This window comes from Enhydra lutris, unplaced genomic scaffold (assembly GCF_002288905.1).
Source record: "Enhydra lutris kenyoni isolate GAN:26980312 unplaced genomic scaffold, ASM228890v2 scaffoldscaffold5, whole genome shotgun sequence".
Taxonomy (NCBI): domain Eukaryota; kingdom Metazoa; phylum Chordata; class Mammalia; order Carnivora; family Mustelidae; genus Enhydra; species Enhydra lutris.
This window is the reverse complement of record NW_019154089.1, coordinates 27,753,482-27,778,063: the sequence shown is the minus strand read 5'-3', so window position 1 is coordinate 27,778,063 and position 24,582 is coordinate 27,753,482. Positions and strand designations below refer to the sequence as shown.

The following is a 24,582-nucleotide window of genomic DNA, read 5'->3' as shown; positions in this document are numbered from 1 at the left end:
TAGATCTCTTGGAATCTTAGAAAGTTATGGCCCTGTTGTGTTGGCCATTGGCTCTACTTACCTAGAAGGTCACAGCAATGTCTCTGGGCTAAAATATTTAACAACTCAATATATTAAAAACATAGATTTCTTATAAAAATTTTGATGGCATGATGTGCTGCCTGGCAGCAGGAGAAAGCTAGAGGTTGACTGGTTTCCAGTCCTTTGTGAAAGCCCTTGGGGCCAGCATTTTCTCCAAGGAAGTCAAGCCTGGTTCCTCCATGAAGAGGAATATTTATGGGTTAATTAGGCCATCAACTGGGTGGCTTCCTCTGAGTTTGTATAGATTTCTGCAGGCCATTCATATGGTCATTGAACTCTGGGATCGGCGATGACTGCCCCTGCTTAAGGGCCTGTCCTCATCAATCTGTCCACCTCTTGAGTAGGCTCCTGAAGCCATTGTTCTGCTAGGCCCCAGAAGAGGGTATTCCCTGGATGAGGGTTTAGCTGAGGATTCCCCTGGGCATGGGTGATCCTTCAGATGGTCTCTGCTGCATTTCTCTCCATGTAGCACCCAATCCTCCTTGTACTTCCTCTTGGGAGGGCTAGAGCTCTTTGGGCTACTGGCTCTGAAGTCTTGTTCTGGGACAAGTGGCACTGGATGGTGGGTGGGCTGAGCCTCTCCAGGAATAGAGACAGGCCTCCGTCTGCTTCTCCAGCTCTGTATTTCTAGGTCTCTTTTGTCTGTGGGGAGTTTGTCGATTTTCTGAGCTTTTAAGATCAGAGACTTCCCGTAAGTCCCTTGTAGAGATAGGAAAAAGTACCTGGTGGGAGACAACACAATAAAAGTACTTTGTTTTTTGTGGACTTTTTGAATTTCAGCATTGGAAAGGGCCTTAGAATCCAATTCCCCACACAGGGCAAGATCCTCTTTGTTATAGTCCTGACTGTTGGCTATCAAATCTAGGCCTGGGCACCTCTGGTAATGGGGAGTTCAACAACAACAAAATAGAATAGCTAACATTTATTGTGTGTCTGAGCTATCCTAAGTGTTTTAGATATTAACTCATTTCATTCTTCCAACAATCTTGTGCAGTTTGTACTTTTGTTTCCCCTGTGTACAGATGAGGAAACTGAGGCACCAAGGGATTAAGTGATTTGTCCAGAGCCACACAACGACAGAGCTGTGATCAGAACTGAGCACTCTGGATCCCAAGGCTTTTATCTACCATGTGAAGGTGGTCCATTCTATTTCTGAGATATTCTAATTCAGGTAAATGTGTTTGCTTTGTAATATCAACCCTTTGTGGAACTTACTAATTTTTAAGTAGTTTCTAAATACATATTTCCCCTGAATCTATGGACTGACTTGACAGCATCACTGTATTATCACTATTTTCTAGATGAAAAAACTGAGGACCTAAGTTAGGTCCTAACTGACCTAACTGAGGACCTAATTGACCTCCCTGATGGTTAACTCAAGTGTTTCTTTGTTTCTGCCAAGTTGAAGGTGGACTCTGGGAGTCTCTGTGTTTGAATCTTTTCTCTAGTCCAAGTTTAGAGAAGAAAGGAGAGGGGAGGTGAGTAAAACTATATGGTGTATGGAGAAAGAATCACACCATTACACCATCTTGTGATACTAGGCAATTCATGTTCCCTCTTTTGGTGTCAATTTCCTAACCTAAAAGGTAATTCAACTGGTCAGGAGAACACTCATGGTCTTTTCCAAAAATAATTCTTTAAAAAGTTTTATTTCTAAAGCCTTATAGAAAGGCTCCATCCTTCCACTATTGTCTAAAAGCTTTAGGGTGACCTCACAGTGGGCAAGGGTTTCTGAAGACAACAGTAGGTCCAATGGAATAAGATAAAATTTCCCCTATTCTTTCCATCTCACCCAGTAAGGCAGTACAGGTGGTTATGTATATGTTTCAGGAAAGATTCAATTTCTTGGAAATTTAAGCCTTTCCCTCAAGTTATCACTTTCTTTTCTCCATCCATTTATTTAACAAATACCTGTAAAGGCCCTACAATAATCCAGGCCCAAAAGGATCAAACTGTGAACAAGACAAGGTTCTTGCTTTCATGTAGCACATAAATAGACTTTTATAAATGGAGAGAGCAATGAAAAGTGTCAAACACCTGATCTGGTGTGAGAGCCCTTCCTTGAGAAGAAAACATTTAAGCTGAGGACTGAGAGATGTGTAGGAGGTAGTCAGGCAAAGAGGGGATGAGAACAAAATGCTGCATACAATGGCTGCAGTATGGAAAGTGAGGATAAGAGTTGGGGAATATGAGACAGAAGGGTTTGGTAGGGCCAGAGCAGGCAGGGACTGTAGCCATATCTTGGGTTTTTGTGCTTTATTGTGATGGCCTTGAGATGCTCTTGGGTGGGGGGTGGGACATAAACAGATGACAAAATTATACTTTGACACAATGAAAATGGGTTAGAGCAAACCCATTAGGAGACTGCTGAAGTAATTTGGGGTAAAAAGATTAGAAATGGAAGTAGTAGATGGATTTGACAAATACTAGGAGATAAACCCATCTGTTCTTCTGACAAGTCAGATATGAGGTGATAGGTGGTATTAAGGATAACTCCCAGGAGTTTGTTCTGTCCTGGTCCTAAGTGGGTAGCATTTGATGGAGAGAACTCTGGAAGAGACCTGTTTCTTTGATGGCGGTGCTGATAGAGGATCATGAATTAAATTACAGATGCCTCTGTTTCCTCAGAGTAAACGTGCCTCATGGTGGTGATGATAGGTAGCTAGAAAGATACATCTGGAATTCAGAAGAGAGTCTGGACTAGGAATTTATACTGGAGATTCATCTATTAAAAATGATACTTAACTTCACAATAGTGGTTGCTATGTCTATGGAGACAATATAAAGTTAGAAGACAGAAGAACCTATGACCAAGGCTAGACATCCACATGTCAAGAACACAAACCAGCAAAGGAAGCAAAGAAGTTGGAGAAAAACAGAGTGTTGTGTTACTGAAGCCAAGGAAAGAGTGTTCAAGGATGGTTATCCTCCCTTATAGCTAATTAAGATACTGCTTTGTGTTGTAAACTTAGTACAGTAGTTTCTTTTGTTTTATCTGTAAAATAATTTACATGTTCCTAGTTGAAGAGAATCTGTACATTTCTTTTATACTGCTTGAATTAATTAGACCAAGATAAGTGAGGTCACAGCTAGTGGGCTAATTATCACAAGCTTGGTGTGTGAAATCAATCTCCATTATGATAAATGTAGTTTACAACTTTAAGTGAATGAGTAGTTTTCTGTGGCAAACATTCTTTCATGTAGATTTCTATATGAAACATTTATTTTTCCAAGATTATGAGTCTATAGTCCTTGGAGCTATTAAAATAATCTTTATCAGAGGAAATATCTGCTTTTCTTAGTAAATGATGATAAAGAACAGAGATTTAACTTATGCGCTATGTTAATTAGCAAGCAAATATTTGTTAACTTTTTCCTAACTTGTCCCCTATCTGTTATAACAAGCTCTAATGCTGAAGGCTTGTCTTTTCAAAACAGGTGTCAACAGTCTTGATACTTTTCAAATATCCTTAGCAACCTGATTGGTTTTGGCTCTAGGTGTTTCCCACCCAAGCGTAAGACAAAGAATATAGGCTAATGACTTTTCCTTCCATACCCTAAATATGATATGGAACAGGGGAGCTCAGTCCTTGGCTTGTGGTGATCATAACTATTTAACCCAAAAGTGTGAACAAAAGTACTTAACCCAAAAGTACTTAAACCACATTCTTAATGGTCTCTCCCAAGGGGTTGGGCCGAAGAAGGGGTGGAGTGGGGTGGGCAATATATCCTCTGAGGCTTGTACTTGTTCTTAATTGCTTCCTGTTCTTCACTCAAGGCCCTTTTTCAAAACTTGTCACTTCCCCTGTATTATGATAACAGTTCTATTGGAATTGTTTGTTGGATTGCAGGTTTCTTAAGAAAAAGGGTCCTCTTTTATTCCCCTTTCTTTTCTAACCTGGATTGCTCATTTGTCTCAGAATGAAGCCTATGTGACAGGAACTGTGCTAAGTATTGGTTATATAAATATAAGGAGTATACCTTCTGTCCAGAAATTAATGGTCAGACAGAGATAGACGATTTATAACAAATGGCTACAGGCAGTGACAGAGACACACCCAGGTGATGGGAATGTATTTCCACTTGAAGGTAGGTGAAATCATAGAAGGGTTGGAATTGGTCATGCCTGAAATGTCAAAAGATGAGGAGGTTTGGTAATAGAAAGTGTATTCCAAATAGAAGGAACAGCATGAATAAGAGCAAGAAGGTGAGGAGACCTTGTGTTTCCATCTAGGTATCGTCAGCCTTCAACCTTGCATCAGAGGTGCATCAGAGATCAAGGTTCTGAGCTGGCTTAGGACAAGGAAATGGAGACCAACTTAGGTAAGCAAGCTGCCACATTTATTAAAGGAAGTATGACTGGCTATGGCTCTCTAATTTTGGATTAGAGAAAGTTCTGCACAATATTGAGATAGTCTGTTTACTACAGTTTATGATGATAAGGTGGCTGAATTTCAGTGTTCAGAGTGGTGAGATCTTAAGGATGGAAAGGGGCTAAGTCCTGAACACACGTACATGTTCAAGTTCACTGACTGTTCTAACTTGAGTATGGGCTGCAGAACAGAACACTGGCCACAAAATTGGGAGAATCCAGTTCCCACTGTGGTTTTTGGTGGACTTATAGAAACATTAGGGTCCTTCCCGGGACTTAGCTGTCCCATGAGCAAGTGGCACTAGAACTATAGCTCTGCCTAACATCTAGTTGATGGCAAAAGCAAGACAAAGTGCTAGATAGTGTGTAGCAAGAATGAGCTTCAAGGAAATGCAAGGCATTGTTGTTGTTATTCTTCTGGAAAAGTAAAATGCAGGTTTAGGCCAGAAATGTTAGAAATAGTCTTTGGGCTGGAATGCTTTATTGGCTAATACACATTTTTTTATGTGTAATAAATCTGAATTATTTTAAAAAGTTGGCTATTTCATGCAAAATTTGAACTTCTGAAAGAAGTCTAAAGCTCTGAATGCTGAGACTTGATCTTTTGTGGTGACAATGATAGGGAGAAGCTGAGAAGGTCTTTCTCCCCATGTCTGTACTATACCTGGTTTACTGCAGTTGTGTGCCTGTCCCTATAGTTATTAGAGTTATAAGACTCCTGGGCTAATAAAGGATCAGAGAACTTTTCAAAATGATCCCTTATACACAACAAAATTTGTAAGGCAATAGGGCAGGAATTATCATTTTATAGGTGTCACAACTGAGGCCATGCCAGTTGGTGACTTTTCTACTCTGTGGCTGACCTCGGATCAGAGTCCCTCTTATTTGCCTTCTAATTCATTATTCTCTTTGATCTAATATCCTGTTTTTGAAACAATAGCCTCAAGTTTCCCAGCAGGAGTCAAACTCCTGACTCTTGGCTTAGGAAAATAGCTTATTAAGGGGTGGGGGGGGACTTTTGTGGTTCTAGGAAGAAAACAATCCCTGTGCTCAAACCTTGGGAGAAGAGCCATGACCGGTGTGAGGAAACAGACGAGGTAGAAAGTGGGGTCTGAGAGCTGGCCTTCCATCACCCAGTATGGATTGGTGGGACTGTTGCAGATGACGCAGGTGGCATTGTAAACAAGGGATACCACAAAATACATCAGGAAACTGCCTATAAGAACAAGCCCGTGGATAATGGTCTGTGGAAGGAAAGGAAAAGTAAACACTGTTGAAACTATAGCTTAGATCAGGGGGCAGTGAAATCATGGCACAAACTTCCTTTTAAACTTTTTTTGAGGGGGGAATGCAACACACACATTAAAAAATTCAAAAAAACCATGCAGTTTAATGGAGCATTAGAAGCAAACACCCATATTGCTATCACCCAGAATTTGAACATACTTACTCAAAGAACCCATAAAGATTCTGTCTCACCCTTGAATTTGGTGATACTTACAAGCCATTCTTTGTAGTTTCACTGCCTATATACTCTGTTTTTCAAATGTTAGATAAATAAAATCCTGTTTGGTGTGAGGAATCCATTTTTTCCACATGTGGCTGGCAGTTTATTCATGTTCAAAGCAATAGTGTGTCCCGTTGTCCGATCTTATTTTGTCCTGTTTTGTGTTCTTTTACCCATTCTTATCTTCTTTTAAACTTGATTATTTTGTACAATTTCATTTTCTCCCTTTACTGGTTTGAAAGCTGTGTACTCCATTTCTTTTCTTTCATTGATTACTCAATAAATGATAATAAGCAATCTTAACTTACCATAGTCTAAAGTATGTAACTACTTTTCCCTACTCCTGAATCATACAAGGGCTTTAGAGCACTTTAACTCTGTTTACCTCCCTCCTGACTTAAATCTTATAGCTATTGCATATTTTAATTCTATCCTTTTTTAAAGCAGACAAGTCATTATTATAGTTGAATTTTCTGTCAGTGAAAACTGACAGTTACTAAAATTTATGTTAAATTTCTACCCAAGAAAGAGAGTGTCTGGCTTCAAGTACTTTCAAAAGGGAAATACACTTTCTCATAATGATTTTAGTAACCGACTCCTTTTCCAAGAGCACCAGAAATTACAAGTAACTACCGGTTTAGCTGGTCTAGAAATGCTTTGGGCGGGTTAATAATGCTGAATGGGGAGTGAAAGGAAAAGGTCCCCTCTTTGAAAGCAGATGCATGCAGTGCTGTGAGAAGGTGGGCTGAGCAATCAAGGTACAGAATCTTTAGTTCATCACCCATGTGATACACAGTCAAGGCCTGATTGTACTTTTCAGGGTCTTTTGAAGGGCTAAAAAAATTCTAGTGGTTAAGAGGGTGGTAGATAGTAGAATTCCTCTTGGAAAATGTCTTGAGCTAGTTTTCTTTTATTTAAATGTAATTAAATTGTAAAATATTTCAAGCAAACAGATAGTATACCTCATATACCCAACATCCAGCTTTATCAATTTTAACTATGTCATATTTCCTCCAGTTTTCACTAAAGAAATTTAACATATACAATTAAAGTACCCATGATTCCCTTGCAAATGTTCTCTCTTCAGTCTCAAATGTAAATTCAGTGGTTTACCATTCTTATGCATATTTTATACATACATGTTTATGAATGTGTCTTTAACTTTTTTCACTAGACCTAATGCTTTGGAATGCCATCTTTGTTGATGGATCTGGCTTTGGTTATTTATTTTAACTGTTTTATTATATGAATATGCCACAATTTATTTTCCCATTGATGAACATTTAGGCTTTTTCCTTTTTTTTTTTTCTCCTGCTATTAAGAACAATACTATAATAAGCATTCTTTTTTTTTTTTTAAAAGATTTTGTTTATTTATTTGTCAGAGAGAGAGGGAGATCACAAGTAGGCAGAGAGGCAGGCAGAGACAGAGGGAGAAGCAGGTTCCCTGCCGAGCAAGGAGCCCGATGTGGGACGCGATCCCAGGACGCTGGGATCATGACCTGAGCCGAAGGCAGCCGCTTAACCAACTGAGCCACCCAGGCGTCCCTATAATAAGCATTCTTAAAGACATCTCTGTATATACCATGTAAGAGTATTTCCAGGGTGCATTATACTTAAAAGTGGAATTGTGTCCTAGCAGGTGAGTACTTAAACTCCTCCAGCTATTTTTTTTTTAAAGATTTTATTTATTTATTTGACAGACAGAGATCACAAGCAGGCAGAGAGAGGAGGAAGCAGGCTTCCGGCAGAGTAGAGAGCCTGATACGGGGTTCCATCCCAGGCCCCCAAGATCATGACCTGAGCTGAAGCCAGAGGCTTTAACCCACTGAGCCACCCAGGTGCCCCAATCTCCAGCTATTTTCAAACTGCTCTCTAGAGTGGTGGCATCAGCTTATAGTTTGTGGTCTACTACCAGGATATGAAAGTTCCTTGGTTGGGCTTTCTCAGCTTTCACATACTTCTGAGTTAATTTGTCAATAATTTATTTAGAATTTTTATATCTCTGTTCATTTAGTCAGATCGGTTTATAATTTTCTTTCCTTGAACTTTCTGTGCCTATTTTGGTATCAGGATTATTTTAGCCAATTTCTTTAATGGTGACTGATTTATTCAGGTTTGCTGAATAAATTTTTATTTTATTTTATTTTATTTTATTTTTATTATTATTATTTTTTAAATCATTTTTTAAATTTATTTTCAACATAACAGTAGTCATTGTTTTTGTATCACACCCAGTGCTCCATGCAATCTTTGCCCTCTCTAATACCCACCACTGGTTCCCCCAACCTCCCACCCCCCCACCTCTTCAAACCCTTCAGATTGTTTTTCAGAGTCCATAGTCTCTCATTGTTCACCTCCCCTTCCAATTTCCCCCAACTCCCTTCTCCTAACTCCCTAGGTCCTCCATGCTATTTGTTATGCTCCACAAATAAGTGAAACCATATGATAATTGACTCTCTCTGCTTGACTTATTTCACTCAGCATAATCTCTTCCAGTCCCGTCCATGTTGCTACAAATGTTGGGTATTCATCCTTTCTGATGGAGGCATAATACTCCATAGTGTATATAGACCACATCTTCCTTATCCATTTGTCCGTTGAAGGGCATCTTGGTTCTTTCCACAGTTTGGCAACCGTGGCCATTGCTGCTATAAACATTGGGGTACAGATGGCCCTTCTTTTCACTACATCTGTATCTTTGGGGTAAATACCCAGTAGTGCAATTGCAGGGTCATAGGGAAGCTCTATTTTTAATTTCTTGAGGAATCTCCACACTATTCTCCAAAGAGGCTGCACCAACTTGCATTCCCACCCACAGTGTAAGAGGGTTCCCCTTTCTCCACATCCCCTCCAACACATGTTGTTTCCTGTCTTGCTAATTTTGGCCATTCTAACTGGTGTAAGGTGATATCTTCATATCTTCTGCCCATTTTTTGATATGATTATCGGTTTTGTGTGTGTTGAGTTTGAGGAGTTCTTTATAGATCCTGGATATCAATCTTTTGTCTGTACTGTCATTTGCAAATGTCTTCTCCCATTCCGTGAGTTGCCTCTTTGTTTTCTTGACTGTTTCCTTTGCTGTGCAGAAGCTTTTGATTTTGATTGAAGCAGTGATCAAAAACCTCCCAAAAAACAAGAGCCCAGGACCTGATGGATTCCCTGGGGAATTCTACCAAACTTTCAAAGAAGAAATAACACCTATTCTCCTGAAGCTGTTTCAGAAAATTGAAGCAGAAGGAAAACTTCCAGACTCTTTCTATGAAGCCAACATTACCCTGATCCCCAAACCAGGCAAAGACCCTACCAAAAAGGAGAATTTCAGACCAATATCACTGATGAATATGGATGCTAAGATTCTCAACAAGATCCTAGCAAACAGGATCCAACAGCACATTAAAAAGATTATCCACCATGACCAGGTGGGATTCATTCCTGGGCTACAAGGATGGTTCAACATTCGCAAATCAATCAATGTGATAGAACAAATTAATAAGAGAAGAGAGAAGAACCATATGGTCCTCTCAATTGATGCAGAAAAAGCATTTGACAAAATCCAGCATCCGTTCCTGATTAAAACGCTTCAAAGTATAGGGATAGAGGGAACATTCCTGAACTTCATCAAATCTATCTATGAAAAACCCACAACAAATATCATCCTCAATGGGAAAAAGCTTGCAGCCTTCCCGTTGAGATCAGGAACACGACAAGGATGCCCACTCTCACCACTCTTGTTCTGGTAAATTTTACATGTAAAGAAATTACCAACTTGTTTTAAATTTTCAAAAAATACCTGAAATTTTTATCTATAATTACCAATCATTCTCATATTTTTGTGGTCTTTTTAGTGTCTTCTTTTGGATCAGGTTTGCCAGAGATTAGTTTTTTTTTAGTTAAAATTTCAGTTAGCATACAGTACAATATTAGTTTCAGGTGTGTGATACAGTGATGCAACAAGTCCAGAAAACACCCAGTGCTCATCACAAGTGCTCTCCTTAATTCCCATCTGCTATTTAACCCATCCCTCAACCACTTCTCCTCTGGTAACCATCAATTTGTTCCTTATAGTTAAGAGTCTGTTTCTTTGTTTGCCTTTCCTTTTGCTTGTTTGTTTTGTTTCTTAAATTCCACACAAGTGTGGTATTTGTTTCTCTGACTGACTTTGCTTAGCGTATACTCCCTAGATCCTATCCCTGTTGCTGCAAATGGCAGGATTTCATTCTTTTTTTAAGTCTGAGTAATAGAGATTAGTTTTTATTAGGGTTTTGAAGAACTCAGTTTTGGTTTTATTGATCCTTTCTATTAAGTTCCTTGAATTGAATTCTTGTTTTTTATCTTTTTGTTTTTTAATAATAAAATTATTAGCTTCATCCCACAAGTTTGCATATGTGGCATTTTTATAGTCATTCAGCAATAGTTTCCATCATGATTTACTCTTGACCTCATGGGTTATTTAGAAGTATATTTTGAAACTTCCAGACATGTTAGGTTTGTTTGACTATCTTTTTATTGTTTGTTTTTAATTTAAATGCATTGTCAGAAAAGATGATTATGATTCTTTCAAATTCCTGTAAGAATTTAGAATTTGGTCCTTCAGTTTTTGGTACATGGTCTGTGTGTTTTTGAAAAGATGCATGTTTACCAACTACATTAGATCAAATGTGATAATTTCAGGCTTTTATATTCTTTCTATTTGATCTGTTTCTGATAGCATTGTATATAAATCTCACACTACAATTGTGAATTTGTCTATTTGTCCTTATGTCTGCTGGACAAAAAAATCCAGTTTGATAATTTTTGCTTTTAATAGGTGAATTAAACCCATTAACATTTATTATGAGTACCGATACATTTGGATTTATTCTGAACATCTTATTTTGTGGGTTTTTTGAGGGGGGCTATCATTTTTCTTTGCTTTTAACATTTTATCTTTCCTACACCATGCAGAATTGATAGTTTCCTATTTCCCTCTTATTTTTTTCTATTTCTTTATGGCTAAACCTTAAGTTTTGAAGATACATTTTCTTTTTTTCTTTTTTTTTTTTTTTTAAAGATTTTATTTATTTGTCAGAGAGAGATGGAGAGAGAGCGAGCACAGGCAGACAGAATGGCAGGCAGAGGGAGAAGCAGGCTCCCTGCCGAGCAAGGAGCCAGATGCGGGACTCGATCCCAGGATGCTGGGATCATGACCTGAGCCGAAGGCAGCTGCCCAACCAACTGAGCCACCCAGGCGTCCCTGAAGATACATTTTCAAGTATTAAGAGACCTTAAGTTTTGAGACACACTAAATAAATATGGACTTTTATGGAAAAATTGATAGTTAAATACATATTTCTATTCTCTTATTAATGATGAAGATTTTAGCATAAATTGCCTAATGAACAATCCTTTCTTACCTTGTTGTTGTTTCTTACAGTTTGGCTTTTATGTTCTTACAGAAGTATGTTTCTTCTTTTGCTGAGGGTCTGGGAGTAGCAAACCTTACAATGTCTGTTTATCTGAAAATGTCATTGATTTTGCCCTGGTTCTAAGTGATGTGTAACTGTTTGTTATTTCCCCTCAGGTCTTTGAAGATAATTATTCCATTGTTTTCTAGCTTCTATTATTTGTCAGTTTAACGGCTATTCCTTTTCAAGTAAGCTGTCCATAGCCTCTGGTCGACTTTAAGATTGTCTCTTGTATGCTATACAGTTTCACTGTGATATATCCAAGTGATATGTTCATATTTATTTTAATTTTCTGTTATTATCTCTTCAGATACTGCTTCTCTACCATTTTTTTCTTCTTCTTCTATGACTCTTACGCGGATGCTGGAGCCATTTATTCTAGCCATTATTCCTTTGAATTACTTTATCGTACTTGGTGGCATTCCAGATGATTTCCCAATCATATCTTCAGTCTGGTAGACTTGGTGGCATTCCAGATGATTTCCCAATCATATCTTCGATCTGGTAGTTTACTATTTGTCAGAGTCTGATCTAGAGTGGATCCCACAAAATGCATCCTTAATTTCAGTGACAAAAGTGTTCATTTTGAAGAGTTCTATGTTTCCTCAGCTTGGTTCAGTTCCCAGTATTAAAAGCGTCTTTGACCCTTACCTCCCTTCCTCATGGCTTCTGATAAAACTGGAATTCCAAATAGCATGTCCTTGTCAACTTTTCTTTAGCTTGCTTTCTTGAGTGGGCTACTCTAGCCAAGACCTTGAACCTAGCAGTAAACAGGGCTCCAATCTTCCTTACCCCATAGGGACCAGACTCCCCACTGCCCCAGTAAGTTTCTTGTCCTGGATTCTGGAAAGCCTTTAGTTTGAGCCAGGCCAGTACCTCTCCCTCCTCTACCTCACTGTTCTTCAGCCTCTTCTGTTGCTGGTGCCTCTTGAAGAAATTTATCCTGTGCTTAAGCTTGACTATACCTTTTTGGTTTTATCACTTTGTTCTGTTTGTCTTTGGCATGAATTGGAACACAGGGTGTCTGTGATCTGTAAGTTTCCCTGGGTGGCTCCTACTAGCTCTCACGTCGTACAGGCTGATCTAATTTAATTAACATCTATTACTTTACAATAAATGCATATCAAGTGATTATCCTGTGTACCTTAAACTTGTTGAGGAATAATTACAGCACTGTATAAGACTAACCACTACCCCCCAAAACCTACAGAGTGCTCTGGGATGTTAGATAAGATGATACATTAAAAATCATATAAATAGGTACCTGCTCTATGATTTTAAGCTCTTTGTTTTTATAATTATCACTGACTATAAGAATTTAATGAAAAATCTGGCATTATCTTTAGATACTGAGATGTGATATTTGGACATGCTTGAGGTGTGCTCACATGAAGGTAGCCTTCTAATCTTTTACCCTGAAATTAAATGGAGAGCATATGCTTCCCTAACCCAGCCTTAAGTCCAGTCAGGCTACTGTTTTCCTCATCTCCAAAATACTCTAAAAGCTTTTAATCTCACATACTTAATTTTTGCAATGAATTGTCTCATAGTTTTATAGGCCTAATTTTCATAATCCTGGATAGATGATAAGCAAGTTGAGGCTAGGCACTTTATCTTTTATACCTGGCTCATCCCTGTACAAGTGGGACACAGGTAGGAGTTCAGGAGTTACTTTTTTATTATTATGTTCAATTAGCCAGCATATAGTACATCAGTAGTTTTTGATGTAGTGTTCAACAGTTCATTAGTTGTGTATAACACCCAGTGCTCATCACCACACGTGCCCTCCTTAATACCTATCACCCAGTTACCTCACTCCTGCTCCCATCTGTAACCCCAAGTTTGTCTCCCGGAGTCCAGGTTTGTCTCCCTGTCTGATTTCTTCCCATTCAGAGAGAATGGGAATTTCTCTCCTTTCCCCTAAGGCCCTTATGTTCTACATATGAGTGAAACTATATGATAATTCTTTCTCTGCTTGACTTCTAGAGTGGATCAATGATACAGAGTAAAACAACTCAAATATTTTAGGTAGGAGAGGTTCTGAGGTGCTTACCCAAGTCTTCATTTCCATTGCCTGGTGCAAGAGAATTGTGGTGAGGGAGATGGTATTGATGGGTGTCCCAAAGGTAAAGACATCAATATCAGAATCCTTGTAGGTCTGCAGAGAAGGAAAAAGCAAGCACTATTAGATGTGCCCTGGGATTCAAGGTGAGTGTTGTGGGAGGGGAAGGAATGAAGAGAAGATATGCAGCTGCCATCCGTGGGGAACTGACCCAAGGAACAGACAAGATGAAGAGTGAGTTAATATGGCTAAATTCTTTGGAAACACATTTGTGGCAGAATCCACGATGGTTATTCCAGAACATTGTGGAATGGCTGAACCAGAAGGCACAATGACAAATGCTTAAGATACTTCTGTGTCTACCTTCAAGGAGGTTATAGTCTACTAGGCAGGGAAAATGTGGTACAATTAAGGGGATAAATGATATAATGGTACAAGGTATACAAAATACCCTGGGGGTACAGAAGAGAAGATAATCAGCTGAGACCATAATAAGAGGAGTTTATCTCTTGAAAAGAGAGGAAAGGTAGGCCAGGCAAAGGTGAGAACTTCAGGGTGAAAAGTTCAAATAGGCCTAGAAGGTAGGTGTGTTGAGCACAGAGTAGGGGCAAAAAATAACCAAGAAAGGCAAGCAGAGTCCCAGAGAAGGAAAGTATTGTAAAATAGGAAATTCAAAAGCACAAAATGACTGTCTCCTTGACCCATCTTGTCACTAACTACAAAAGAATGCACTTACCCTACCTTGTGGTACCCTATCCAGGAGAAATAGAGCTATGCTTGACTATCTAAATTCCCACTCTTTAAACTGGGAACCATACTGAGATGGGGCTGGTATCTCTTGCTTTTACTTCAGATGATGTAGCATTTGTTATTATCAGAACTTATTGCCTGAATGCATGCTGCCCTGACCCTGGAATCACAAATCTAAATATAAATCAAGGATTATAAATTCAAATACCTTCAGTGTTCAAGTAAGAAATGGTAAAGGAGTGTAGAAGGCTAGTATAAGACAAAAGGGAGTGGTAGGGACTATGGCAAACTGGAGAACACACACACCATCTATCAGGGCTGTGAGTCAATTCTGGGTTTTTGCCATGTGGGAAAAATGACCCAGTATAATGGTAGCTTCCAGTTTCTCAAAAGCTAGCAAAAATTGAGATGTTTTGGTAAAGCAGTCTGATTTTTCAAATACTGCATTGGATGTAGTCTGCAGATGGGGCCTCTGTGCTGCAGTGTTTCATATTAACAGGACCAGTTCCACTCTGTGATTTGTATAGTTAGAATGGGGTTATAGAACTTACCAGGTAAGGAATGAAGAAACAGACAAGGCTCTGGTAGAATGCATCCACTATGGAAATCCAGAAAGTCATCGGGTTGTAGCACTGCCAGGAAAAAAACACATCAACTAGCCACCAAAGTGAGCCTCCATTCTTTGTAAGCAACTTTCTTGTGCCACCTGGACAGACAATATGGTATTTACAGTGTTCTTAGAGGCAATAGGATGGAAAAATTAGAGTATAGACCTGGGGGTGACAGACCTTAGTTCAAGTCCTAGCTGTGCCACTAACTGTATGACCTTGTGAAAGTCACTAAACTGCTTTGATAATGGCTGTGGCTCCCACAAAAAGGGTAAAAACAACATCAACTATCTCCTTGGGTTTTGAGAAATCTAAATGCAATTGTGCTTTAGTCCCCAGGAAGTGCTCAGGTATTAATAACTACCATTCATTAGCACATCACTAGTGGTAATACACACTTGGTAAGTTTAGAGATTCTAAGATTTCTACATAACATCTGAAAGGGAGCTCTCCATCCCAGTCCAGGATCACAGGTTCCCAACAGACAGGGCTCTGTGGCTTCAGAGACAAGTTCTCATTTTGTGCTTCCCTCCTCCTGCCTTCCCTAGAAAAGTGAAGCTATTCTCAGTTTGTTTTTGCTGTATTAACTTCTCTTACTGTTAGATACCCAAGGAATACATTATATATCTAGTACATCAGAGGGAGGGGAAAAATCAGAGGAGCTCTGGGTGTACGTGTGCCATCACTGTGTCTCTCTCGCCTGATGTGCTAGGGTAGCTCTGTTGCTCTCCTACCATTTTTGGGTTAGGACTGGGCTTGGTTCTTTGTTGGCTGTCCACAAAATATTACTAGCTCTCAAACACCTTTCTCCTGGGCCCAGAGGTATTCTCATGCATTTAATGCCCCTCTTCCCAGAACGCTTCCCTCAAGGCAGTCAGTTTCCCTGTGTGTCTCTTCCATCCAGTCTCTGGGCTGTGTCTGTGCAAATTGGACCACCTGGAGTGCCTGTGGTCTGATTTCTCCAAACCATTCAGGGTGTCAATGCGACCTCTTTCTGCCTTCTAGGAAACCATCCTGATGATTTCCTAGAAACCCACTGGTTTGATCTATCACCCTCATGAGAAACAGGCCAGGAATGGGGAGTGGGTCACATGGGAGGACAGAGGCAGAGTGGCGACAGGAGTGCAAGGGCCCCCGACCCCAGGTCAGTGCTCCTTCCCTGACACCAGCAGGGAGGAGCTGGGGCCTCTCCATCTTACCTCAGAGTTTTGGCCACTCTTGTACAGCTCGGGCAACGCCAGGAGTGTCTCTGCAGAGATGTCTTTATCGAGGACTCCGAAGACAAGAGGAGGCAAGGACGTGAAGAAGAGGTTGAAGAATATCATCTGCCAGTAATCGATCATGGTGGAGCCGGAGAAACCACAGAAAAACTGGTACCAGAAGAGCAGGTTGACATAGCACTGCAGGCGGAGAGTGTGGCCTTGTGAGTGAGGACCCGTGGGCTGTGGTCACCAACGGCTGCTTAGGAGCCTCTGGCAAGTCACCACGCTGACTTGGAGCTTCTGTTTTCTCATTTGTGACACGCAGAGTTGTGTAAGGGTCAGCGGTAACTAATCCTTAGAGTAGCAGCTGCTGCTACAACAACTATGACTGTGAGTTAGGACCTGAAGGGAACTACACCGACTCGTTAAGATAAGTACACTGTGCTGGTTAACAGCACAGGTTGTGGAGGCAGAAAAGGTTGGTTTGGAATTTCCAGGTCTGTCACTTATGAGCTGTGTCACCTGGAGCAAATTGCTTAACGTTTCTGAACATCACCTTGCCCTCTTTCACACAGGAACAGTCGTACCTAGACCTGGCATGGGATAAGGTAGTTATTATTAGCAGTAATGTGGAAAAAGAAGGCGGTGCTCCTGGGGAAGGAATCATAGAAAGACTGGACCATGGGCAGGAAGACTGGTGGGAAGATAATTTCATGAGGTTTTCCTTACATTATTTTCCTAATGGTCATACAACTCAGAAGAGTAAGAAATCTTCTCCCTGTTTCTTTATGCTTTCTAAAGCTGTTTCCCACTCAAAAGCACCCCACCCTGAGATGGGCTGGGTCACTAGTATTACCTACCACACTGTGATATGCTTTGGTAACCTGAACAAGATGGTCACGTAAACTGCTGCTCCCAGAGTTAGGACTAGAAATTCTCAGCTCTGTGTGACTGAGGCACAGAAAGGTGAAATGTATTACAAGAAATCATTCAGCAGGTTTGTGTACAAACTAGAATGTTCGTGTTCTAACTGTTGGGCCAGGGTTATTTTGAAGAGGTTCTCTAGAATTTTAATAACATGGACATGCTAATTCTAGTAACACCAATGATCATTACTGAAGCTTCTATTCATGCCAAGTGTGTGATATATATTATACTATTTTAGTATATAGTAGATTAGGTGTGCCATAGACCTAATTTGTCCCAAGACTCTTGAAAGCTTATTGCTAATAAAAATAGTACATATTATATAAATGTTATAGCTTGATGATAATGTTATTAGCCCTACTCAACTGACAAGGAATCTGAGGTTTTCAGATACTCACTTACCTCTTGTCCAAGTTCAGAGCTAGAAAGTCACACAACCAGCATCTGAATTTTCAAAGCTCTTTCTCTTTGACTACCCCCAAACTTTCTTAATCTCCTATTGGATTACACAGTAACAATGCTAACAGAGAGATTCTAGCTAAGGAGCTCTATCCTTTGGCTTTTCTGCTCAGGTGACCTGTGGGATGTTTCTTGGCTCTGAAAGAGATCCTGGTGCCCTGAGATATCCTGGACCTTGCATCTTTCTGTCAGAAGGAGTGAGAAGGCTCAATCTGTTTGTTGTGCTGGTAGGTTTGAAATATACTATGGGCAGACTTAGAGTTTTGAGATCAACAACAACCACTTGTGCACTTGACATGGTCGGCTTAAGAGGAACTTGAAATACTAAAGTCCCCGTGGTATTAGCATTCAGCAGCTGTATGAAGCTTTGATCTCTCTCTCTCTCTCTTTTTTTTCCCCCCTTTGAGAACCTTGCCTTGCTTCTCCCTCCCCAGCAAGATGGGCAAGACAGTAACTCTTATCTCCCTTACACATAGGTAGACTGAGCAGCTCAGATAGACTAAGTGACCGTACCAAATACCCTTGGCCACCTGGGGCTGGAACTGTGACTTGAAGTTGTAGAAGCCTAGGATGCCAGAGCTGGAAGTGAGACCATCTTACAGATGAGGCTACTAATAGCAACACAAACACCCAAAGCACTTACTATTTGCTAAACTCTGTTCTGACCCATGAGCCACCTAACAGCTCCATGAGGCAGTCAGTCATCACTACTCTCATTTTACAGTTGAAGAAACTGAGCCTCAGAGTCCTGGCTTTGGCAGTAGACAGCTATTAAGTAACAGATTGGAGTTCAAGCTCAGATGTTCTGGCTCTAGAGTCCATCCTCATAAACATGATGGGGGAAGTGGATGCTCTTGTTAAACCAATTCAAGATCTGAGACTACAGCTCAGTCTCCAGCACTAATGTCTAGAGTCATTTATCCTACACCATGAGAGGCCAGGTGGATCCATCCTAAAGTGCTACACGTAGGGGAAAGTACTGAACACAGAATGCTGTGATTGGCAGTTCCCGCCATGGGGGCCAAGAGAGCAAGGCAGCAAGTTTGCCAGCTGTAGGCCATCGTCTGATATTTGCAATGTAGATCTGGTCTTTCTGACTCCAAGCCTCAATCTTTCCTCTCCAAATTGCAGCTTTTAAGTTGTACAAGCTTATCTGGTAGATTCTATGATGCTTGACCCAGTTTTCACCCAAGCTCCAGCCACAGTCTAAGCTAAAGGAGGAAGAGAGCGGTGACTGGCTGGTGTTGGAGGCTGTCTGAAGCTCTCTGGTCAAGTGTGATATCACATGATATTTCTTGAACAATTTATGTTGAGACACGGTGCTAGAGATGCTTGGACAGCAGAAAACACACAAAGAATTTGGCAACTGCTGGAGAACAGGGTGCTTGGACCTCTGGGAGACACTGAATGCCATGGTGGAGAGGACATTCAGTCTGGGGATTTTGGAGTACAGTGGAACTAGGTCCCATCCTGATTCTGTGATGTACTTAGCTGTGTGATCTGGGTAACCCCTTTGGCTTTCAGCTACCATATCTATAGATGGACAATAACTGTCCCTACCCCCACAGGGCTGATGGAAGATTTACTGGGTACCTCACACATATTAACTCATTTATGTATATAATAACCCTGTGAGTTAGGTAGTATCCCCCTTTTACAGGTGAAAAGACTGAGACACAGAGCTGAAGTAAGTCACTCAAGGCCACATTGCTAAGTAGCAGATTGGGGCTGGGATTTGAACTCAGTCTGGTTCTAGCACATATTTTTGGTCTTAACCCCAATATTACATGTAGCTCTCAGAGTTACATACATACATAAACATACATACCAGGACAGCACCTGGTATGTGGTTGGTTCCCTATAGATGTTGGTGGATGTTAATGCTAGTGATGCTATGCCAAACATTAACCAGCTGTGCTAAGTACCAAGGACACTACAGCAATCAAGAGTGGCGTGGAGAACTCTGGGGACCTTGGTGTTGGAAAACTAGCATTTACTGAGCTCCTTGCCTTACACGTCACACATGGGCAGTATTGAAGGGTTTTAATCCCTAGTCAAAGGGAGAGAACACTGCTTGGATATCATTGGCTCATTTTTCCATAGAACCATTCCTACTGAATTATAATTTAATACTGATTTATCAAGGGTTGTTAGAAAAAGTTACCATATGGAGGTTAATTTTCATTTCCAACAAAAATGCCACAGAAGACAGTTTCTTGAAGGTTTTTGTGTGACCGTCTAAAGGTTTGCTTGACAAATTGATGCAAAGAGAGAGTGTTCCTCCTGGAGAACTGGTATGCTTGTTTTAACCCGACATTTAATATTTAGCATCTTAACCCAGGTTCCTGGTACAACTGACTTCTTTCCTTTCTGTAATTTTGCTCTATACTCTTATAAATTTCCCTTCTTGCTTCTCTATTGCCTCTGTTTTTACTATAAGTCACTTTCATCTCCTTTTTTGGAATTAGATACAGTATATGATATAAAATTATAAACCTAAAATATTTTCTATGAAGACTCAGGTTGTCAAGCCTCTCCTTCTTGGCAAGGAAACTGGCAAATTCATAGTTCTAGCTCTTCTTTTTGGTCCTAGCTTAAATGTTACTTTCTTTCTAACTGATTAGGTCAAGAATCTCCTGATGATATGTCCTTAGCACCCTGACCTTCTTCGAGGGAGATGTGCGTAAGAAAATATGGTAAAGTATTTTTTCTTTTCTTTTAGCATAGTAATACTTCTTTTCCTATAGTAGTACTTCTTAATCTTTAAGGTCCATACAAATTAGCCGGGGATCTTACTAAAAGTGACATTCTGAGACAGTAGTCCCGGGATGCAGTTCTAAGGATCTGCATTTCTAACTAGCATCTAGGTGATGCTAATGCTTCTGGCCCAGAAACCACGTTTTGAGAAGCAAGATTTATGGAGCCCAGGAGATGACAAACCCCTTCCTACAGGCCAAATCCAGCCATAAATCAGGTTTCGTTGGGACACAGCCACATTGATTCATTTGCATGTTGTCTACAGTTTGCTTTCATTTTGCCGCAGCAGAGTTGAGTAGGTCAGATGAGGAGTAAGTAACATGGACTACACGGCCTGCAAAACTAAAGTATTTCTTACCTGGCCCTTTGTAGAACAAGCTCACTGAGCCCTGATTTAGACTGTCAGGCTCAGGAAATGTTCAATAATGATTTGAATAAATGAAATCAGTCATCGTTCCATTGTCCCAACAATATCCTGGAGTTTAACACTGTTTTCTTCCTCCACAGGCCCTGTTAGGACCTTGTTGCTTCTGCTTCCATCCGCTGGAATCTCTGCCCTATGGAGGGGGCGCCCAGAACCTGGTGACGGCATCACTGAAACGGGGCCTGCGTTTTCCTCCCAAGAAGCTACAGTGCAGTAATTAATTCATTGTTCAAATTTCAGAGCAGGCAGCATTTTAATCCCCTCTGAAATTGGTTTCGGATGTGAAAGTCATAGTTCTCCACCCTCTAATTGCAATGGGGAGATAATGCGGCATCAGTATCACAATTTCGAGCACGGCATCAGGCTGGAAATAAATACCATTTAAGCTATGAAAGCATGGCTGGCTGGAAACATTTCCTTTTCTATTTCACAAATTTAATGTGGAGAAGAGGTTGTGCTTATTCAAAGAACAGCTCCTTTGGAGGCAAGAAAAAAAAAAAATTAAACGGGCATTTTGAATTCTAAGTAAACAGCCTTTCATGCCCAGAGTGAGTTTCAAGTTAAATAGAGTGACTTGTTTGCATAGACTGGCTGAATATTACCATGCAGTTTATCGAATTTACATTATTTTTTGTCATGCTGTTTATTTACGTATACATTGAACTTTGCAAAAAAATGCTCACTCTTGAGGGAGGGCAACTGTGACAATGCCTAAATCAGGACTGGGAGAATGGAACAAGGGGACAAAATGCAATTTTGCAGCTGCTACTTGGCTAACGTGTTTCTCTGACATCACTCTACTCGTCACTCAACTCTTAATCCTCCCTTTTTCCTTATGCAAACAGGAATTGGATTTTATTTGGAGACTCTTGGGGATTATTCAAAGGTCCTTGAACTAGGTAATGAAAACTCAGGCCCCTAGTTCCCTCCCTTAGTACAGCAACGTTCTGGCTTTTTCCAATACCCATTGTTAATCAAGGGCTTTTCAAGTAAGAGCCTCTGAAAGTTTTAATGCCTCAGTTAGGGTGTGCCTGCTTTGGGCTCTTATCAACAAGACAGAAATGGATGTATTTTTTAGGAGAAACAATGTTACCTTCCTATGATTGTATAGTGTCACATGCTTTCCTGAGCTCTGGCACTAAAGTCTCTTGATAATACTTCTAGGGACAGAGGGAGTCCTAGTGTCTCCATATTATTGATGAGGAAACCAAGGCTCAGAGAGGTTAAGTAACTTCCAAGTTCACACAGTGTGCTAGAGTCAGGCAAGACTAAAACCCAGATGATCTCCCCAATCCAAACATTTTTGCCATGAGACATTTTATTTAATGTCCTGACCTCAGTGAATTCCCTGCTGGGAAGGCTGGGGAAGCTGAAATGATGTATGTATCAGGTGAAGCCAGGGACTCCAGTCTTAAACCTGTACTCTCCCAAGGCATGGGGTATAGTGCTTGCATTGGGGAGGGTCTGTCTGGGGAGAAAATTTAAGATATGTGTCAGGCTAATTATTCTTCAAGTCCTTTTTTCTTGTAGTCAGAAAGTAAATCTCCTCTATGGAGCCCATCTAAGAGCAATGGCAATAGCAATAATAAAAATGATGGCTGACTCTATAGGGTGATTACTATGTGCTAATTACTTTATAAACAAGCTCTCCTTTAATCCTTCTAGCAAATATAGGAGAAAGGTACTATTATCATTCCCATTTTACAGATGGTAAAAAGAAGGTATAAGGCCATTACCAAATAAAAGAGCCTAGACTTGAAACAAATATGTTTGACTCAAAAGTCCATGCTTGTAACCACTCATGCTGCCTTCTTTGTACCAGGTGCTTTCCATACAGTGTTGCTAATGCTCACAATAATGTCACAAAAGAAGAAATTGAGACCCAGAGAAGTGAGTTATATTGCTCAAGTTCACAGAACTAGTAGGAAGGTTTCAGGATTCAAAATCTAGGCCGGCCTGTCTCCCTCCCTTATGCTGAGCTTGTTTGTCTTACCACTGTGGTAGGAGCAGTCCCCTGGCAGGGCCTACCAAGGCCTGCACAAGAGGTTCCCATAGGGCTACTCACCACGTTCTTGTAGAAGTAGTACACCACCATCCTGGCCAGGCGCGAGTAACACCAGTGGCCATGCACAAGCAGCAGCTTCTTGAGGTGTCTGAAGCGGGATATGGCAAAGTCGCTGGCCATAACAGCCTGAGAGGGCAGAACAGAGACATCAGCTTCTACCCATGGCCACCAGTGAACCAAAGAGTCCCCCTTGAGGGCTCTGCTTTGTTCTAGGTCCGTACCTGGTAGGGCCAAAAAGACCCTTTGTCATTAAGTGGTACCTAGGGTGGCTCTTTGGAATTGGACATCCCCCATCCTTTCTTCTGAAAAATCCAAACCTCACTAGAATCCAAGAAAGGCAGCTTGTAAAGAATTAGTGGTCTAGTCTGGCCTTTCATTTCCTTCCATTTATCTGATAAACATTAACTGTGGCCTAAAATGTGTTGGCACCATGCTAGAGATGCGACGGCTAACCAGAAAGTAGTGGCGTCCATGCAGAAAAGCCTCACACCTCTCAACACCCTGGTTGCCTCCTGCGGAAGAACATTGGCTCCACCCTCACATGGAGCTGATGGTGGGAGAGCTCTTCCTTTACATGGAGCTGAACTGTGTCTTCTGCCCTTGAGATTATTCAGAACAGGACATAGGTCATGGTACTCTTAAGAGTTTTGAAACTATGTTTCAAAAAAGAGGTTTGAAACTATGGAAAGAGTCTAGATGCCCATCAACAGATGGATAAAGAAGATGTGGTGTATATACATATAACGGAATACTATGCAGCCATCAAAACCCTGAAATCCTGCCATTTGCAATGACATGAATGGAATTAGAGGGTATTATCCTAAGTGAAATTAATTAATCAGAGAAAGACAATAATCATATTATCTCACTGATTTGAGGAATTCGAGAAATACGACAGAGGATCATAGGGGAAGGGAGGGAAAAATGAAACAAGATGAAACCAGAGAGGGAGACAAACCATAAGAGACTCTTAATCTCAGGAAACAAACTGGGCTGGAGGGGAGGGAGGTGGAAGGGATAGGGTAGCTGGGTGATGGACATTGGGGAGCATATGTGCTATGGTGAGTGCTGTGAATTGTGTAAAACTGATAAATCACAGACCTGAACCCCTAAAACAAATAATACATTATATGTTAATTAAAAAAAAAAGAAGTATGAGGTTTGGAAGTGCCTGGTTATGGACCCTGGTATAAGTCTTGGTCAGGCTGTTTAACCTTTCCCAGCATCGGTTTCATCTAGGAAAAAAAAAGGAATAATAATTCCTAACACACAGGGATGTGATCGTTCAAATCAATTGAAATAATAAATGCGAGATGCCTGGTACAGTGCTGGCTTATGGAAGAAACTCAAAAGGTAACTGTGTTCTTTCATCCTTACCAACAAATTTAGGCAATGCCTCCTGTCTGTACTAGTGGTGGGAATATAGTTGTTAATGGTTCAAAACCACAAAGTGGGGTCTCTTTTAGTGGGAAATGTTAGTAGCTCAAGCTAGTATGCTTGTCCCAAGCTGAATTTTGACTTAGTAAGTGTACCTTACAATTTATAGGTCAATCTAGCCATCAAGACTAAAATGGCAATTGAAAAATGTTTTCAAATGTCCTTATATCTGTCACTGCTCATGGAGGGCACCGCAGTCTTGGATGTGGATAGAGGTTACAGAGAGGAAGAACGGAGTCAGTAGAAAGCTTAGCCCCTCCCATTCAGGGAGGCTTTAGACTATAGGTATTGCTGGTAAAGCTAAGCCCCCTCTAGGTCCTGGAAACCTTACTTCCAAAATTCCCTAGGGACTTATGCTATCTGTAACTCCCTCCCAACTTGAAAGTATATAACGGGCCACTCCCCATGACCTTGGTGCAGCTCTTTCTGCCCATGGGTCCTTTCCCCATGCCTTAATAAAACCACTTTTTTTGCACCCCCCCTCC

At 40.6% G+C, this 24,582-nt stretch overlaps 1 protein-coding gene across 1 annotated transcript in view; it reads right to left on the bottom strand.

Moving 5' to 3' along the window:
* Positions 1-340: 340 nt before the first annotated feature.
* The window catches only part of LOC111141299 (ATPase phospholipid transporting 10B (putative)), a 98,259-nt gene continuing 74,017 nt past the window's right edge, over positions 341-24,582 (bottom strand). Inside the window, exons 17-22 of the mRNA XM_022493759.1 lie at positions 22,661-22,786; positions 16,026-16,226; positions 14,770-14,850; positions 13,460-13,564; positions 5,510-5,697; positions 341-803 (exon numbers count right to left, since the gene is read on the bottom strand). Of these exons, the coding sequence (XP_022349467.1) occupies positions 341-803; positions 5,510-5,697; positions 13,460-13,564; positions 14,770-14,850; positions 16,026-16,226; positions 22,661-22,786 (1,164 nt within the window). The remainder of the gene's footprint in view (positions 804-5,509; positions 5,698-13,459; positions 13,565-14,769; positions 14,851-16,025; positions 16,227-22,660; positions 22,787-24,582) is intronic.